Raw genomic sequence first — 19,085 nt, forward strand, 5'->3', positions numbered from 1 at the left:
ATCCAGAACATCAGCTTCAGCAAAATTCACAGCACTTGTTAACTTGAGGGCAAGAGGGACAGGGAGATAAACTATAATGACCAGGAAAAATGTAGTTACCAGTGGGAAATAATCAAGGAGTTACTTCATGATATCAAAATTATTTCTTATGTGGTCTTTTTAACAGCTTATACAAATTGCTTCACATTATCTTAACTTGCAAGACTTTTCTATTATAATTGAGGGAATATCAACAATTTTATTTAATATTATAATTAACAGTAAAGAGTTTTCTTATTTATGTTTCACTTCAATAATTTATTTTCCATTTTTGTCTCAGTTATTTAATACTTGCTTTTAGAATTTTTGTGTGTATTTTTGAATGCTCTTTGTTCACTTTTTGTTTATCTTTGGATTGTTTCCTTTTTTTTTTTAAGTAGTTTTTAAATTGATCTATTTTCATACAAGCTGTGAAAGCACTGTGAAGTCTTTACTATTAGAATAAGAGTCTCACTGCTGGTAGGATACTGCAGATTGGTATAAGGAAATATTCTTATTGATTTTACAAGCTGGGGTTTATTCATTTTCCCGATTATACCGTGTTGACATCATAACAATAATGTTCTCTTATTTGTACATACTTGGAAATCCATAACTATTCTGCAAACTTGTTTTCAAATTTATTTGACTGTAGGTTGTAACAAGAAGAAACAAAGCCTTCTGTGTATGTATGCCTAGGTGTGTTTATATGAACTATACATGCATACGTGTTTATAACTGAAAATTAGGAAGTATGGAACTACTGAATTGTTTTTAACTTATTCTTTCCCCTCCATCACAGTCTTATCTTTTCCCTCTCAGTCTTAATGTTAATTATTTAGATATAGTCAGTACTCCAGTCTCTTGTTGGAATAAGACAGGAGGCAGCTTAATCTAGGTGAATAATCAGTTTTATTTCAAAATTGAAAGTATTGTTCTGGAAAAGGACTAGCAATAATATTAAAAAAAAAAAAATCTTATCAGGAGAAGCTATGAGATGTCTTTTAATTTGTGTACTTTTTTGTTGGCTTTGTTGCATTTTTTTTTTTACCTTTTTCTTCAGCAATTGAATAGAAATTTACAGTTCCTTTCAGCTTTTATGTTCTGATGGTTTGGTTCCAGATGACTCCAATGTCATATGCAGTTGAAATAAAGTTGACTTCATTAAATAGAGCAGTAATAGAGTGGATACTTTGATTACCAAAGAATACTGTGGTGAAAGACAGGGATTTGCTTGGCCTGGCAGTATGCCAGTAGCACAGAGGAGACTGAAATCTATCTAGCAAAGAGGTCAGTGCTACAATTAGCATCTCCCCTGTAGCATATGGGGCAGGTAGTTTAGACAAATCCAGATAATAAATATTGGAAAATTCAGAGTCAGATGTATACTTGGCTCTTTTAAATTGATACATAGTTCAGATTGGAACGTAGTCACAGTAATAAAGTACTTGCCCCATTTGCCACCGTACTGCGGTGTTTTTGTTCATCCCTTCTTTAGATGAAAGACATTTGCTGTTCTCTTAAACCTCAACATAAAATACACTACAGACTTCTGCTGCATTCCATCATTTACCTCAGGAAAATCAAAGATTAAAATTCGTCTTGCCTCTGTAACTCTGGTACGAAATGCAGACTCACCTCTTTTAAGTGCTTGCTTTTCCATTCTTCTTGCATGTACGCAGAGGGAAAAAGGCTGAGGAGAGATGGAAAGGGCTTCCTTATATTTGTCACTGCAGGGTAAATTGGCATTTCTGGTAAAATGCAACAGTACATTTGTTATGTGAACATCAATAGCTCTAAAGAATACTTAATCATGTTATGTAACTGTATTTTCAGGAATTGTTTTGTGAGCAATTAGTTGTCCTGAGGTATTTCTCTGTAGCTAAAATTTGTTAAAGGATGGTGCTTCCCTCACCAAGTGTTCTAAATGATATAATGGACATCCAGGTTTTACTCTTTGACATGTCCAGTAAACAATACTGCATAATAAATACGAGAGTTGAAGGTATTTTAACATACTCTACCAATATCTTCTTAAGGGCAGCAAATAAATCTTATGGTTGTTTTCTACACTTTGTGATATATATATATTTTTAAGAGAAAGTAAGTATCTAAATTGTATAAATATTAAGCAGGAGAAAAAGCATGGGCCAGAAAGTGAACAAAGATTTGAAAAACTGACTTTGGAAGGACAGTAATCAGGTAGGTGCTTATTTGCATATAGCATTTATTTGAGCAGGCTGCTTCGGAAAACCCCTTAGTTTTATACTCAGTGCTTTGTACTGAATAGTTTGTATTGAAATAACTTGTTTCATAAGTTATGCATAAATATCATTTTGTAAAATCAGTGGTAAATTACATTAGCTTTAAAATTAGTAAGATGAAAAGGGCAAAGAGGAGCTTCCCCTTGACTTTTTGTTCTTTTTCAAAATAGAAAGTCATGGATGATATCTTCTCCTTTGCTTAGCTTCCTAAATAAGGTGCCAGCATAGTGACATTTGGAGAGAACTTTTAGAGGTGGTGTTGGTTGGATTGGATTTCGTGTTGTCTGTCTGTGGCATGTAAATTTGGTGCCTCATGTAGAAGTTTGGACTTGCTCTGCTGACCATGGAGTCTTGAGAATTCTGTGGCTCTTGTCCAACTTAATAAACCCCTAGGAGATTACATGCAACCAAAGATATGGAATACAAGCTGCATTCTAATTTCCTGACTGAAATTCCTATGAAAAAGCAATAGCTTGCTTAACACTGGCATAAGGAGCAAAGCAGTCTTTCTTTTACCTCCTCTTTGGTAAATGTGCCTCTGACACTTAGCTGAGGTTCAAGGAATAAAGGATTCATTTGTACAGAGTTCAATCTCCTTTATTCTACAACCAGTCTATGCATGTCTTTACAATTTCAGAATTACATGGCAGTAAAATGCAAATATTGGAAGAAATGCTGTGTTAAGGTCTCTAAGAGCTGATTCTAAGTAATAAATTTTAAACAAATATAGAAAAATGTTTATTTCATTTTCAAAATTTACTCCCATATATGAAGCTGACATAACATCATCAAATGTATTAGAGAAACCCAAATGCCAGTACAGATAGTAGTTATGAAATGCTTCTTCACATAGGAGTACAAATTACCACTAGCAGCTGTAAGAGGGGTGATGCTCAAGTCTCATAGCATAAAAGCACTAGTCCAGAGCAAAGCAATCTGTTGGATTTTTCTCCCTTCACTGCCTGCCACCAGCTGTCAGAATGTCAGAACTTTTTCAGAGATGCTGTGTGATCAAATTTGAGTAGGATTATTCAAGATCCAAACTGCAATTTTTTATATGGAGGATGAGTCTGCAACAGTATTCTTATAAACAAAAGCAGTGAACTTGTAAATGTTGAGATTCCACTTCACAATCTATCGCCTATTAATTTAAACTGTGAGAATATATTGATTCCTTTTTTTTTTTTCATACACAGAGTATATTTTTCTTCCATCCTGCCTTAACAAGTGCATACATGCTTTTAGTTATTGCCAGTTCAAAAGCAGGGCATATTGATTTTAGAGAGTGAAAAAAGTGTAATGTGAAACAGCTGCTAAAGAATAAATGTAGAAGTGGAAACCCAAAGAGATGATTTTTTAAAAACCCAGTATGTAACGTGAATATTGTAGAGCTTTATTTAAAATTTTCTGAAGAGGTTGTGGAGTTGTTAGGGTATTGTGGAATTGTGAGCTATTTGCAGTCTGAACAGCTCCACTTAGTGGTCACGATTACACTGACCCTTTTCCTCAAATGTTTAAATCCTTTTGAGTTCTGCAGTGCTAAATTAAATAAAACCAACATACCTGGATGTTAAAATTTAATGGCAGAGGGAGAACAGGCAGATAAAGCCTAATGCAACAGCCTATTACTGGGGCAGAATAAATAATGCCACAAGACATAGCAATTATATTGCTAGATGAATTTGATTAGTCTGTGTTTGCACTTTGCTTTTATTTCCAAGAGCTTTTCCCCAAAATGAGTAAGTTTGCTGATTATACTGTAGGAAGAAGGCAACTTGAAAGCAAATTTTGACTGTAAAGCCTGCATGTTCACAACAGAAATATATTTGTGTTCATTGTATTACAAAACATGTATCCCAGGTATCCAGTGAAGTAAGCACATCCTGAATACTGAATTACATACTTGCAGGCTACACTGGGATATTTATAGCAGTGTATCTTGCGGTGATGGGAAGGAAAAAAAAAAAAAGAAAGAAAAAAGGCAAATCATAAGGTTCTCATAAGCAATGAGAAAAGAGAGAAAAAGTCAGTTATGCAATATATTTCCCTATATCAATTAATCAGTATTTGCAGATAGCTGTGCTTTTTGAAGCAAATACATACTAAAAAAGGTCAAGAGAGCAGTGGAATTATAGCAAAAGCAATGCCCTAAGGTAATTTCTTATTTTTTTTTCTCGGACTAATGTGCCGTAATAGTGTTGGTTTGTGAATGAGAATTGACAACAGGAAAGCAGTTAAAATTCTAAATGAATTTCTAATATAACAGTAGAAAACTAACTGAACAATGTTTTTCAAGTTCTCGTTTTTCAGAGACAGAAGCTACAGACCCCAGAATGGGACAGGAGAAAGCCTTGTCTATGCTCAGCTTTGGACACCTTCATGCAAAACTCAGTAACCTTCTGCATAATAAGTAGACTACATAAAGCTCTTAGGAAGTTTTCTTTTCATTTGACATATGTAAATGTACAACATTTTTCTGGAGAAAAAAAAAATCAACTTATGGAAATGAGCATGATGTTTTAGCTTTGACTGGAAATTCACTGCCACATTTCCAAATTAATAGCTTGGTTTTCTTTTTCAACTCTTTTGTTCTTACATTAATGTGATTCCTTAAGTCCTTGTCAGAGCTGCAATGAAACTGTCCTGAAGAATCTTTAAATCTGCTACCTTTGAGCTCTCTGTTTATTCAGTTCAGTGCTTTCTGCACATTGCTTAGAAATATTGTCTTGTTTCTATCCAGAAACACTGAAGCCATTTCATGTTTATTCGATGTCACCAAAAAAAAGGCAAGTGACAAAATTTGTAAAATTTTACATGGCTTTTTCAGAAAGGATTATTTTGGAGATAGGAAGAAAGATGTGGTATTCCTTTTTAAACTCAAAATAATATCTCTGTCTCTATTCAAATATGATCTGTGTTCTGTACTCTGAAGAAGGGTAAGAGATGCCATGCTTTGAAGCAGGGGAGCTGCTTTCAGAACTGGATGCTACAACAAAATGGACAATGCTAAAGCATATGATCAAAAGGAGATTCCCTGAATTTGTTGTCTTCTTTCATGGAATGAGTTTAAAATACAGATCCTCAGTGAGCTCTACGTGTTTACAAAGTTTTCATTATGATAACCCCATCAACTCTATAGTGACATCCTTAAAAAAAATCCTTAAAAAAATCCATAAAGCAGTGGTAAGATTTTTGCTTTCAATGCTTATAGTAGCTTCATCCAGTATAGAGTGATCTAAGTAAAATTTTTTACTCGTTGAAACACTAAAGCAGAAAATGAATCTAACGAAGGGACACAGAATTCATCTGCAATGAAGAAAAGACAGCTAGTCAAGTGCTCCATGATCTTAGAGACAGTTGCAATTCTCAGTGGTCAGTATGTCCTTGAGTGACATTCCAGCACGCATTCATCAGTTCAAGCAGGATGGTTCATGTTATGGAAGGCTAGGGTGAAGAAACAACACTGCAATTTTTTTTTCCAATTTATGTCATCTCTGTTGATAAGAATTCAATTATGAATTAATTAATCCAAAAGTTTAATGGAAATAACGCATAGAATTTCTCCATGAGAAGAAAATGGGAGAAGGAAAATTAAATACTTTTGCAATTTCTGTCTTTTATTCACTTTCAATATGTTAAGCTCTGTGTTAGCAGACTTAAAACACCTCCAGGCTGAGAGAAATGAAAGCAGATCTCAGATTAGTTTCACCAGCCCAGCTGTTATCAATGACTGCAACACTCTCTTTAACCAACCACCTTGTTTTCAATTTTTTTGCACAGAAGTCACTGTCAGCAGCTCATCTCTTCTTCAGTCCAGGTGTACAACTTAGGGCCCCTGGAGGAGGTTCTCTAGCACCATTAATGTTTCCAGTGGCATTTGACTTTTGAACGTGAGCATCACCACAACACTACCAATGTTCTCACCTAGCTTAGGATTTGCTTTGGCAAATAGATTCTTTTGAAACTATTCAAACTTGAATCTGTTGTTAAGACTGGAATTAACCATAATCCATGTGTGAGTGAAAGGTCCTGAGGCAGTCAGCTGACCAGGTTGTGAGCAATGTGTTAGCAAGACAAAACTGAGAAGGGGGACAGGACAAAAACTCCAAAGACTCCAGTGGTAGTAATATCTTTGATTTTGTATCAGTCAGTATTTAAGGTATTATAATAAATTAAATGCTGTAGGTGAAAAAATAGAATACATCAGATGAGATGGCAGCGTATCAGAAATGTAAGAATGAGGTTGTAACCTAGCAAATAAATTCCTCTGTTGCTGCTTGCAAATACCTGACATGGAAAATTCAGTCAGAGAATGCAGCTTAGTTAACTCAGAGCATGTATTGCTATGCTGATACTACCCTAATGACAGTGAGAGGAAAAAAATGGGAAAGCATGCCAGTGAGGTTGAAAGCATTATAGCATTTTTAAATTTTCCATTCTGTTCACTTTGTGGGTTTTTTTGTTTGCTTGTTTAATTTTCTCATTTATCTCTAAAGTATGTTCACAACAGAATGCCATGATTGAATTAAACGAATAATTTGGGATTCTAATACAAAATCTGAAGCAGATCTGAAATAAATGCACAGATTGTTGTCTTCTTGAGACTATCCAGACTTCTACTTCTTATCAAAAATGATATAAATACAGATTATCTAATCTTTCTATGAAAGGAATATAAACTTAAAATAAAGCTTCATACACTTGATAAATGGAATGGAAATAATAACTACTTTCTCAACTCTAAAGGAATAGACCCAAAACAGGCACTAAGTAGCACTGGCAGGATATGTGCAGCTCTTCATGTGGCTGAACTTCTTGTCTGCTGAATATAACTGGCAAAAATATAAAAACAAAAGGGGCTTTTCGGAAGCTACTCAGAGGATTGTGAATGTTTGCTGTTGATCCAAGGTGCTGGGGCACTTCTTGAAGTACAGGTTCTCTGTGTATCTAGTCAAACAGATGCCCCAGGTAAGCTAACCAAGGCTAAAAAACGTCTCTGAGCTGTAAAGGGCATGTTCTCATGTGTGCATATCTGGTCCTTATGTATAAAGTCATAAAAGAAATGCTTTCCAGACTAAGGAACTCTTTCTGACTGCCATGTGCTTCTCAGACCAGAGTAGCTTGATTTCAGTCCATTCCTAAGCATTCCAATATAAAGGAGAAAAAAACTGAGAGCTTTCATGTCTTAAGAAACTTTCTTCACACACTGTTATATCTGTTTTTCTCTATTTCATAAAACCATATTCCAGTGTAATGGTTTATAGTCATCACTGAGACATTAAGATGGTTAATTGACCATAATATGATTAATATGTTTAGAGACAGACTGAAACGATGAAGAGATTAGACCAGTTTAGCAATCCAGCAGTCTTCAAAAGCCAAGCTTATTTATCTGTAATTTTATCTCATTAGGATAGCTTTGCAAATTAGACTGTTTTTTTTAAATAAAGTTCTTACTTGAGATGTCTACAATTTCTTTATTTGCCAAGCTAGTGTATTTTATTATTTTACTTCCATTGCTTCACTGCCATCATTACATTCTGTTGCTGCTGTGGAATGCGCTCGGAAAATATTGGCATTCTATGTTAACAAGGTGAAGAAGGTGTCTGAAATAATAGCATAACAAATTACGCTCCACAATTATTTATTTCTAATTTTGTTGGTTATGCAAATAGTACCTGCTGTTGAGTGGCTGTGATTTATTCCAGAGTTTCTTAAATAATTCTGTTGCCCTCTTGTAGAAAGTTTGTTTTAATGCTGGGAGTCAGTACAGGTTCTTGAAGACATGTCAGGGGATTATATTTTGTATCTGAGTACCCAAGCTGTATTGCAATCATATGAGAATTAATAACCTAGGAGCTTCTGTGCTTTTCAAATCAGTAAGGAAGCTGAGATTTTAAATGCCTAAATTCTCATTAAAAAAAAAAAAAACACCTTGTATTTAAGTGTTGAAGTTTAAGGAACAACTCACAAACACACAAGTAATGGTTTGAAGAGTTTATCAAGCTGTCTGTAATTGCTGTATCTTATGTTCCAAAATGTATCAGAAAAAATTGAGTAATTTGTTGACTGTGGACTATCTGCAGCAGGAGGTATGCATTTTTCTTGGAAGCACTGGAGATCCACTGTTGGATTCTTAAGTTGTGGCGACTGTGCAATCTTGTGTTTCCAGACAGTGTTTCTCTAGAAAAATGTCACTGCCTTATTGGTCAGTCACTAGAATAATCAGACCAGCTACACAATGCAATGCTTTTTATGTATATGATGGCCACAAATGTTTGTTGTCGCCATGTTAAAATGCTCTATCCTTAAATACAAGGATTGCTTGCTCTCATTTAACAGTAGTTGGCATGTTCCAACTGATGCAGCTTAAGGTTACAAGAAAGAAATGCTCTGAGGTGGTTCTCTGAAAAATGTGAAATATTAACCCCTGTCATTTTTATCACACAAGGTCTCTTAACTCAGGCACATCATTTATTTTGTTTTATATAAAAAGGCTGGGAAGTGGGGCTATGATGAATCACAGTCTAATGATCAGGTCAGGACACTTGGTGAGCTGTTTTAACTTGAAAGACAGAACTGCATATCATATTCACAATTGCTGTTTCTTCGATAAAGTTTTCAGTCTTCCAATTTATTTACTTTCAATTTTGGTTTCAGCTCATTTAACCTTCAGAAAATATTTGTGCTGTCTGTTGCTTACACCAGGAAGACTCCAGCAGCCACTTTGCTGCATTTATCTCTTGCTGTGGATCTGTGATGTCTGCAGTAATAAATGTATCCATTTGAAATAGAAGTTATTAAGTTCTTGTTTAAGTGTCTTCTGGAACAAAACATTAGCTTTTGCTTCCAAAGGGCAGATATTGCAGGAAATAGCATGTAACCTGACCAAGGGCAGCTTTATGCTTAAATGTCACTTTTCTGCTTGCATCTGTGAAAACAGCAAGGATATCTGCATTCAAGCACTTCAGTTTCTTAATACATCAGAACTAGTATCTGCAGAACTGAAAGCAGCATGACTGTAACTATTGCTTTATTTCTAAAAACATAGCCCTGTCCTTTCAATTTGCTGTGACCTGTTTATTTGAACTTTTAAATCTGAAAGATAAAGGAAAAAAAAGAGTTGGATGTGTGTTGGTATTTGCACACTAGGCTTCTGTCTTCAGAGGCACTGATTCAGCTAGCAAACAAAATGTGGCAGTCTTGCAGTAATCTCCGGTTGTCCTGTTCAGAAATTCTTGTGAGATTTGACACTGATATCCTCACCTTGAAAGTACAGTGTAACTGTGGCTACTGCTTTTCAAAACTGATGCATATCAATGAAACCATATGATCTTCATTTTGCAGAATATCAGTGGGGAAAAAAACAGACTAAAACGAGAAGCATGGAGAAGATTTGGGTTGCCTGCCTGACGCTGCTTGAACTCTGTTCATATGTGCGTGTACAGAGCACAAAAATATCCTGGCATTGAACAGGACTTTCTAAATACCAGTGCAATAGTTAATGACAGTGAATTATGAAGTTGATAATAATTAATCTAAGTGCTATGTATTTTCTTAAATTAAAGCTAAAAAGGACCTCCAGTAAGTGCTAAAACGTACTTCTTACACTCAATTTTGCATTTTGAAGAGTTGATATAGATATTAGGAAATTAATTTTATGTATTAACAAAAGCAAAAATACAACACAAATAAATAGTATTTTTGTTTGTTTCAGCTATGCTTTCAGCTTTGTTCTCAAAGAGTGTGCTTTAAAATGCCTTTTTTACTAAATATATTTTGTGTATAATATATGCATTTATCACAATAGTTTTATACTTTCATTAATTTTAACAATGTATAAATTGCAATAACTGTTTTTTTTCTGACTGCAATTTAGAAACTGTACAATTACAAAAGTGTATTGGGTGTGAAAAGTAGTCACCAGTCAGTAAATGCTAATTAATCTTTCTCTTACATTCTGTGTTTCAGATCTGTGATAAAGAATGGCATTACTATGTTGTCAATGTTGAGTTTCCTGTTGTTACCTTATACATGGATGGAACAACATATGAACCTTACCTTGTGACCAATGATTGGCCTATTCACCCTTCGCACATAGCCATGCAGCTGACAGTCGGTGCTTGCTGGCAAGGTAATATGGCAGTAGAAAGTGGTATTCTGAATTCAAGATGGAATTTCATTTGTCTTGCTACTTGAATAATGAAATAGTTACTAAAAGGTTTTGGTATAAAAAGAGATCCAGATTAATAATTGATCAAAGTTCAAGGATGAAAACAGGTAGGACATTAGCAAGCTTTGCAATTCCACCATCTAAAGAACTGTTGAATCCAGTTAATATATTTAATATGAAATATTATCATCTTTATCTTTTGACTTCACTATTTTTAAATACTTCCCTTAATGTCCAACTTTAAGCAAACTGTCTAAATAGTAGTCTAAAGTGCAACTCTGCTTATCTCCCTCTTTCAATTTCTTCATGATATTTTTGTCGTTGTTTTCACTACTTCTGGACAAATTCTGCACTCTTCATGTAGAATCACAGAATCACCAAAGTTGGAAAAGATCTCTAAAATCATCCAGTCCAACCGTCCACCTATCGCCAATATTTCCCACTAAACCATGTTCATAGTACAACATCCAAACGCGGGACAGTGATTCCACCACATCATGGTATATTACCAGTAATTCCACTGATTTAAACAATTTACTCTGTTACAGACCAGATATAAAAGTGAGGATAAAGTAGAGTCTCATTCCAAAGCCGTACTTGTATGAGCCTTCGCTTAAATATTAGTTTTTCCTGTTTTCTACCTTTTATATTTATTTTTTCATACTTTTTATACCAACAGCATCTGTTTCCTTTTCTGTTCTCTGCTTTCACTTGAAACTGTCCTTTTCTGCTTATCTGCTCTTGTGAAGTTCTCTTCTTTACTGTTCTGTATTAAAGTTTTGTTTATGCTGTGGCTTGTTTTCACTTACTGCAGTCATGAAGCGTGGTGTGAACTGTACAATTAGGAAAACATGCTTTCACATAGATTTTATTTGCTCACCACTCTTTACTGATGGTTCAGTTTTTCTCTTCTTGTTAACTTGTCTGCCAGTTTGATTTCTGCACAGTAGTTTGTTTGAAGAATTTGGGCATCTTATGTATGCCAGAGCTATTCATCATAAGTAACATCAGAAGCAAATCCAATTGTTAGATTATGATTACCTTGGGGGTAAAGATCCAATCTTTATTTTGGTGGTAACACAGAGAATAAAGCCACACATTTAGTAAAAACAAGATTTGATACATTTTGAACTCAGATGAGTATTATGATAGCTAGTTAATCACCGTGATATTACACCTATACATATGTACAGATATACACTGATCCGTCCTTACCTGATATTTGCACCCTTTCATCTCCACAGAATGAACTTAAGTTAATTGCAGTATTCCATTAATGTTGAATATATAACAGAATACCTTCAATATTATTCTAATGTACTAAAAATCTAAGGCAATCTTATTCCTTTTTTTTTTTTTTTTTTAGCTAAAAGTATGTTGTGAAATACCTATCAAACTGTTCACCAACTCTAACTTAATTTTGTCAGAGACTGAGTAAAGCTTAATGTAGCCCAAGGAAGTCAGTGACTTACCTAAAAGCAAGCCTGGTGGCTAGTTTCCAGCTTTAACAACACATCTGGCATGAGAAAAGTTGTAGAAATATTGTTTTACTTTTTGTTTTGACATAATCAGTATTAATTTTCCTCTACCTAAAATTATGTATCCTGGATTTTGTTAAAGTATAATCTTTCTTTTTAATATACTTTAAAAGCCTTTGTTCTTTTTTCAGGGAGTTCATTACAGGGGAAGGCCTAGGCAGAGCTCCTGCCTTAATTTAGAGTCCTATCATAATATTCTAGTAAATATCTTTCGGTTTTTAATGTAGTTCACATTTAATACTACTATGCCTCTGTGAGGGAGTTTATTTAGGAGTAGGAGTTAAGCCATCTTTAGGCTAAACTATTTATATTACTTCATTTAATATACAGTACATGTGACCTAAGATTAAAAATTACACAACCAAACTGAACTTGATGCATTTGAAACTCCTTCCTGTACTGATTGTATAGGCAGTATACGTTGTGGTATCTCGAGGCAGATAACTGGGAAAGAAAAAAATAAAACCATTTTGCAGTTGCAACAGTAATACACCAATTCTTATGTAGTGCTGTATGAAAAGGTATTGCAAACTACAAGTGAGATTTCTATTTTTCCTTTCTTTTTGATAGTAAATAGAATTGTGTGAGGATTTTGGGGATATTATTGTTACATTAAGATAGGAACTGCCCCAGGCAGTTATAGTTGTCTAGATAATTCCAGAAGCAGCTCTTGCTTTCTTCTGGCAGTCTGTTGTAAACCCTGTGTCTGTATTATGTCTTAGCTATTTCTTTCTTGGAACAATTGTCTGTTACAATGATTTTAACCAATGGGGTGATCAGCAAATCATAGCAGGACTCTTCTTCTGAACATTTTGGTGTCAAGAGTGTGTGATAAAAGCAGAGGTGAGATTTGTAATACAGGGTCTGTAATGAGGATAAGTAAGTGGCATTGTTCTAAAAGGTTTTTTTAGCCTTTTGTGTGTTGCTGACATCAACCTTAACCCCCTGACTGACAGTAAGGACAGTCAGCATTTCCCTTATTGTTCACTTCTGAAGTATAGAATAATACTTCAGAAATACAAGTAATACAAGAAATAATGTTTGCAGCATATTAATAATAATCAGTAAATAGCTGAGTGAAACACATGATGCTAGGCAATTGAGGAGTTACGGTTTATTTATTTATTAGGAAGGTCTTAATGCTACTGTACTGCCTTTGCGGAGTTGAGTTCTATTTGTTTGAGCTGTATGCAACTGATAATTTGCTGACTACCGAAACACATCAAGCTAACGTACCCTGTTGAGCTGAGAAGATTCTGAAATGCTGATGTAACAGACTATGAAAATGTCAACACGGTGCAATTACAAGTGATGTGATAAGAGTCAGATGTAATGACATCTATTCACCTTAGTGGATAAAATTAGCTGGTATATCATTTGTCTTTGGCTCTGGCAAAAGGTGCTTATCTGGCAGCCTATTCTTTCTAATTATGTGTAAGAGTATTTGTTCTGTAAGTGTGCATATACAATTGCTCGTGTTTATTCCTGTGCAAAAAGCTAGTTTTTCATGCTATTCTGAATTATCAGGGATGTCCTATGTAAGACACACGTAACATTCAGAACACCTCTAAGCTGTGATCAGTAGATAATAGCAGCACTTCCGGGGAAAGCAAGAGGGATGATCAGAGTCTACAGTTCTAGGTGGAAAGAGTTAAAGGAAAGATCTCGGTTAGCCTGTCAAAGGAAAAAGTATGGTAATATTTTGACAGCTAACATTCTCTTTATGAATAAGCTTTCAACACTATAAAGATCAGTAATCAATGGAATAGACTGCTTCAGGAACCTTCGTCTTCAGAAGAGTTTAGAACATCTTTGGCAATTCTCTAGAATGGTGGGATATAGCTGATCTTGTCTTGGGGCTAGTGGACAGATTAGGTCATCTCCCAGTGTCCCTTCAGATCCTGCTATCAGCTGTTACGCTGCAACTGTCCTAGTATGAACCATCTTGCTGTAGCTGTGGGCATAGTTTTGTATATTTTCTCTAATGATACAACAAGACAGTAGCTATTCCCAGCTATTTTTCACTCACAGACTGAAGATAACTACTTACAGAGCTGCTGTGTTTGCACACCCACATTAGTGTGTCATTTCGGATCAGGAGCACACTTTTAACAATCCCTGATCATCCCCAATTCTCTGCTGTTGTCCACGTGGACCAGTGTCTGAGCACGTGAACTGGATTCCTGCTGGAGGAAACTAACTGGCTGTACACACCAGCCATGTACCCATTACATATGAACCAAAAATAAATGTTTTTTGTTGATGGCATCTGAGAAGAATTAGTCTGAAATGAAATAACAACTGAGAAAAAATAATAAATTCAAACCTGAAATTTCTATGCCTGGATGTAAGCAGCAGTCATGCAGCTCTGTAGGATCACTTCAGCTGGTTTATATTGCTTGCACTGCCAGAGATAGCCATAGCACCTAATTCTTTGATTTAGCTGCTTGTCTATTCCTTCATATAATTTAAGGAACTAGTTTCATATTTAAATACATTAGCTTATCTGAGACTGCTTCTCATTTTGCATCTCATCAGAACTGTTAAGTACACTTACTGTATGTTTCTAAATTTCAAAACCTAAGGTTTTAACCTTAGAGCTTGTTGTCTTCAGAACTATGTTAAGGATATGAGAAGCTTCAAAACACAACAATTCCTTTCTTCTGTAAGGTTTCAATTGTTTTTGTCATCTTATCATCGGGTACGTTGTTGTTATATAATTAGTGAAAATATATGCTTTTAAAGACAACTCAAATACATAAATGTAATGACATTTTTGGAAGAGCTAACATCCATGTAGGGTACTAACTATTTACCAATTGTCTTGATAAGGCCTAAATTACAGAACAAACTGATGTGAAAGGTTCTATGAAACTTCTAAAAAATTTGGCCCAGAAGAAGTTTTCTGTGTAACTGAAAGACAAATGAAAGAGGGAAAAAACATAATTTCTCTTTGAGGATCTTTCTTTGAAGTAGAAAGAGCGGCAGTTTGTACTGTAGGCTTAACATAAAAGAACAGAAATGTCTGCTTCTGTGAAGAAAAAGCGTGCCTAGACACATTCTTTACTCTCAGCCAACACTATGTTTTCCTTACTACATAAGGAAAATGTTGTGCTTTTACTGCACAGATCAAAAGAGATGGCTTTCAGGCAGTAACATCAGCCTTAACTAAAGTTGCCACTTTATCCCCTATTCCTAATACTATTCCACACACAAATCTTCAAGTTAAAGTTCAAGCCTGAGGTACTTTGCCAGGCAGAAATAGGTTACTGGGAACTAAAGCTACACACTAAACACTGTGAAGATGAGTTATCTAACAATTACAGCAGCTTATCCACTGCTAATGCAATTAAGTCTGCACGGCTTCACTATTGCGTGGCTTTCTTGGTCCTCTCAGGCTCAAGGTAGGCAGCAATTCACAAGCACCAATTCAGCTAACGCTTGCAGGAAAAACTATCTTAGAGGAGAGTGAGTAAATCATTAAATATCCCAAGAGTAATTTAGATGGTATCATCACTGTTGCAGGCACTATATAATCACATTTTATTGACAACTCCTAAAGATCAGTCTTTCTTTGAAGCTGCATAGAGTGAAGATGAATAGAGCATAGCTAGAGGGCCTAATGCAATGTACTGTGATGGGACCTCATCTAGCACCAAACGAGCTGGCTTGGGTAAGATACTATAATCCTTTTAGCATAGTGCTGTACATTAGTGTGCAGTCAGTGCTCTGAATTTATACCGTATTCCTAGAGACCTAGACATTGTTTACACAGAGCACATCTTGGTCTGTCAGAGCTGGTTTTGAAGGAAAAGATAAAGGCTGTGTAAGAGAACTTGTTGTAGAGAACTTGCAGATACAGTTTCTGCATAAATAAATAAGGCCTCAATAATGTTTTGAAATTCATGTTTGATCGCTCTAATAATCTCATTAATTCATTTTTGAAAATGCTCTGCTTCATTGGGCACAGATTTGGGAAGTCATTTTTTGTCTCAAAGTATGTTATCACAGCTTTGTAAGCACTGATAAGAATCTTAAAGACAGGTTGCTAGTACCATCCAACAACCCGCAAAGCAATTCTACTTAGCACAATAAAATAAACTTCAAAAATAATTAGCTAAACTTGATTTCAGCTCTTTAAGTGCACGTTAAAAAAACGTGAATTATTTATGTTTTCTGTATAGATAACAATAATCATTTTATATTTTCTTTCTTGTAGGAGGTGAAGTCACCAAGCCCAGGTTTGCTCAGTATTTCCACGGCAGCCTAGCCAGTCTTACTATCCGTCCTGGAAAAATTGAGAGTCAGAAAGTGATTTCCTGTTTGCAGGCCTGCAAGGAAGGTCTGGATATTAATTCACTTGAGAGTCTTGGCCAAGGAGTGAAGGTAAGGAATGAACTGACATCGTCTTTGATAAAAATCTAGAGATGATTTATGAAGTGGAGGGACCAAGGCAGAGTACACACAGTACAAGCGTGCTCCTAAAACCAATGTAATTTCCCATAAAGTCATGAAAAGAAAAAGTGGAACAGTAGAAGAGCTATGATGCTACAGAACAAAATGCTTCCATTATTACCAAGGCAGATGTTCAGAAAGTAAGGTGCTGAAATTTCACAGCCTGTAAGAATTGCCAAGTCATGTTCTCATTCATGCTTATTTTCACAGTCTTACGGGAGTAGACATAAATCAAAATTTAGTAATTCTTTGGAACTCAAACAGCTTTAAAGCAATGCAAAATCTAATTGGAATATCTTTCATCTAGGGGCAAAAAGAAGTTCCAGTGTAGGTGGTCTGAGAAATTCTGAGTGTACTCCAAGAGGAAGACTGGATAACAAAAAATCAAGAGATTCAAATTAAACATTTTCATACGCATTGTTATCATCCATATTATACTATATTATACTGTCTTCCTTGATTCTTTAGCACTTTTTCTAAGATTGGAGAACAGAGTAAGAAATTCTGTATCAATTGATGTAGTGGCCTGACAGCTTTGCATTCATTAAGACAACTTCTCTTCTTTTGGGTACACATGTAGGATCTTGATTATTATTGCCACAGTGCTTACATAAAAATTCATTTTAAGATGTCCCATACTGACCCTGTTAGATGATAGGTGTTCTTCTGCCTAAAGTAACACAGGTAAGCTATTTCCTAGTACACAAATCACAATACCATCTTCTGAAGGAGCATCTTCGGAAGGTTCAGATTCAAGTATCTGGGAAGATATTTTGGCTGCAGACGGTGTAGTCAGCGAAACAGCACAGGTTATTTGGCAATCTGTTTTTCAGGGCAGGCTGTAACACTTGATCTTCATTATGCACTGGAAGTGCCTTTTATTACATTTCATTAGCTAAACATTTTGTTTTACCAGAAAGGAGACTGACCTAAAATAAAATTCAATATCTGTCCGGGTGATAAGATACAGTGGTATACTATAACCAATATGTTTCTAAAAACAAGGGTAAAAATATAAATTGAAGGTACAAAGTTAAGGAGGAATTATTTTAAATAGGCAATGCATGCAGCGAGCAGTTACGGGTTTTTGGAATTTGAGATATGGATGTCAGTAAGTTCTTTTGCTGGGGTTTTACATGAATTAAATAAGTTTATACTTGGTGCATGATGTTTAAAACTATAGTAATTCCTCCCCTTTTTTCACATTTTGAAATTTAAGTGTTTGAATTGTCTGTTTTTCCATGGACTTGGAAAACTCCAGGATGCCTCCCACTGCTGGCCAGTGCAGGTGATTGGTTTTCTTACTGTTCTAGCAGCAGGGTAATGAAAACGAAAGGATTGTTGCCCTCCTTTTTCTTTTTTGCAATAATCTTCAAAACATTTTCATTTTCCAAAGGACAGATGAAGCATGGTATTTCTTTAAAGTTACTGCTTTCATTTTTACTTTCTCAGCCAGATCAACAGTCAGTGTAACAGCAGGAGGCAAAAACAAAAGGAGCAGTCAGAGATAAATCGTGGTAGGATTTCTTACTGGTGCAGACAAAAAGAAGCTGGAATAAAAGTGGAACAGTTGGCACCTGAACTTCAACAGAAAATTAATACTTTCTTGTTCAAACATAAACATACATGATCTCACATAAATATATTTCACAGTTGTAAAGATAATAGCTGTTTACATGGTACTTAGCAGATTCAGTGTTGGCAAACTGATGTTGTGAGGAATTTCTGCTGGGCACTTCGGACACACTTCACCCTTGCACCCACCTAGGAAAGAGCAATGTAGCTGTAATTCAGCTCCTGACACAGCAGCATTGGACTTTTTCTGTCTGCAGCCTCATTTTCACATATCTGTAACAGCTCTCAGAGACACTGTCTAAACTGTTGCTATTTTTAGCCTTTTTTAATGAGAAAGACAAAAATGGCTCAGACTAGGGCTTTCTCCAATCCCTTTGGCAGCATTCCAGCTGTTCTGGCAGCTGAGCTATTAAGTTAACTAGCTAGATAGAGTCTCCTTCTGCTCATTTTATTCTTTTACAGATAGAAAAGAGAAGTGTATGTGGGCTGTGACTCATGTCATGACTACTCTTTGTTAAAAAAAATACCCTTCAGAGCGTTATGACTTCCCTGTGCAAGCATTGAACCCAGTCCTCTGTGTTCTGTTCAACAGAGAACCTACACTTTGTTTTGTTCCTCATAGTCTATTTACTCACTTTTTAACCTCTGTCTTTTTAAGGAAGTGTAGACAGTCATTGTCTGTACATAATAGAATATGCTCATATATATATAATCAATATCCAGCCTTGCAATGTGAGAGGAAGGTGCATCTCCTTGTGTTCTGTGCATTTCTTTGTGTTCTGCGCTGTTAGTTGGAGGGTACAAAGTTAGGGGAGCTAATCTGCTTTTTCTGCAATGCAGATGGTTTGCTGAACCAATTAAAAGACCAAAAAAAAAAAAAATCAGGATGAATCATGCTGAAGATAAAAATCAATTGCTTGCTATGCAGATACAATAGCAAAATATCTTGGTCAGCAGAACTGCTTTGAGTTCAGTGCAATGGAATAGAGAATAGTCAGGGCTACAAGAATAGCCACTGTCTTTGCAAGGTTTGTTGGCTCAGGTTAGCAGCTGGCTTTCTGC

The 19,085-nt window shown here is 35.5% G+C and overlaps 2 protein-coding genes across 35 annotated transcripts in view; one reads left to right on the forward strand and one right to left on the reverse strand.

The window, feature by feature from the left end:
* The window catches only part of CLSTN2 (calsyntenin 2), a 313,998-nt gene that overhangs the window by 268,702 nt on the left and 26,211 nt on the right, over positions 1 to 19,085 (forward strand). For both annotated transcript variants that reach the window (XM_085233258.1, XM_085233257.1), the window contains exons 9-10: positions 10,254 to 10,416; positions 16,213 to 16,379. In XM_085233258.1, coding sequence (XP_085089384.1) covers positions 10,254 to 10,416; positions 16,213 to 16,379 — 330 coding nt within the window. The remainder of the gene's footprint in view (positions 1 to 10,253; positions 10,417 to 16,212; positions 16,380 to 19,085) is intronic.
* The window catches only part of LOC146543612 (uncharacterized), a 234,386-nt gene that overhangs the window by 20,727 nt on the left and 194,574 nt on the right, over positions 1 to 19,085 (reverse strand). For 16 of the 33 annotated variants that reach the window (XR_014885636.1, XR_014885620.1, XR_014885624.1 and 13 more), the window contains 3 exons: positions 18,125 to 18,212; positions 10,344 to 11,971; positions 1,657 to 1,769 (listed from right to left, as the gene is read on the reverse strand). Coding sequence is in view for 3 of the 33 variants with exons in the window: in XM_085233263.1 (XP_085089389.1) it covers positions 1,657 to 1,711 (55 nt within the window). In the remaining 30 variants the exon portion in view is untranslated. The other 17 variants (XR_014885644.1, XR_014885646.1, XR_014885634.1 and 14 more) reach the window with 9 other exon arrangements.

Source organism: Meleagris gallopavo, chromosome 11 (genome assembly GCF_905368555.1).
Source record: "Meleagris gallopavo chromosome 11, MGAL_WU_HG_1.1, whole genome shotgun sequence".
In the NCBI taxonomy this organism is placed as follows: Eukaryota; Metazoa; Chordata; class Aves; order Galliformes; family Phasianidae; genus Meleagris; species Meleagris gallopavo.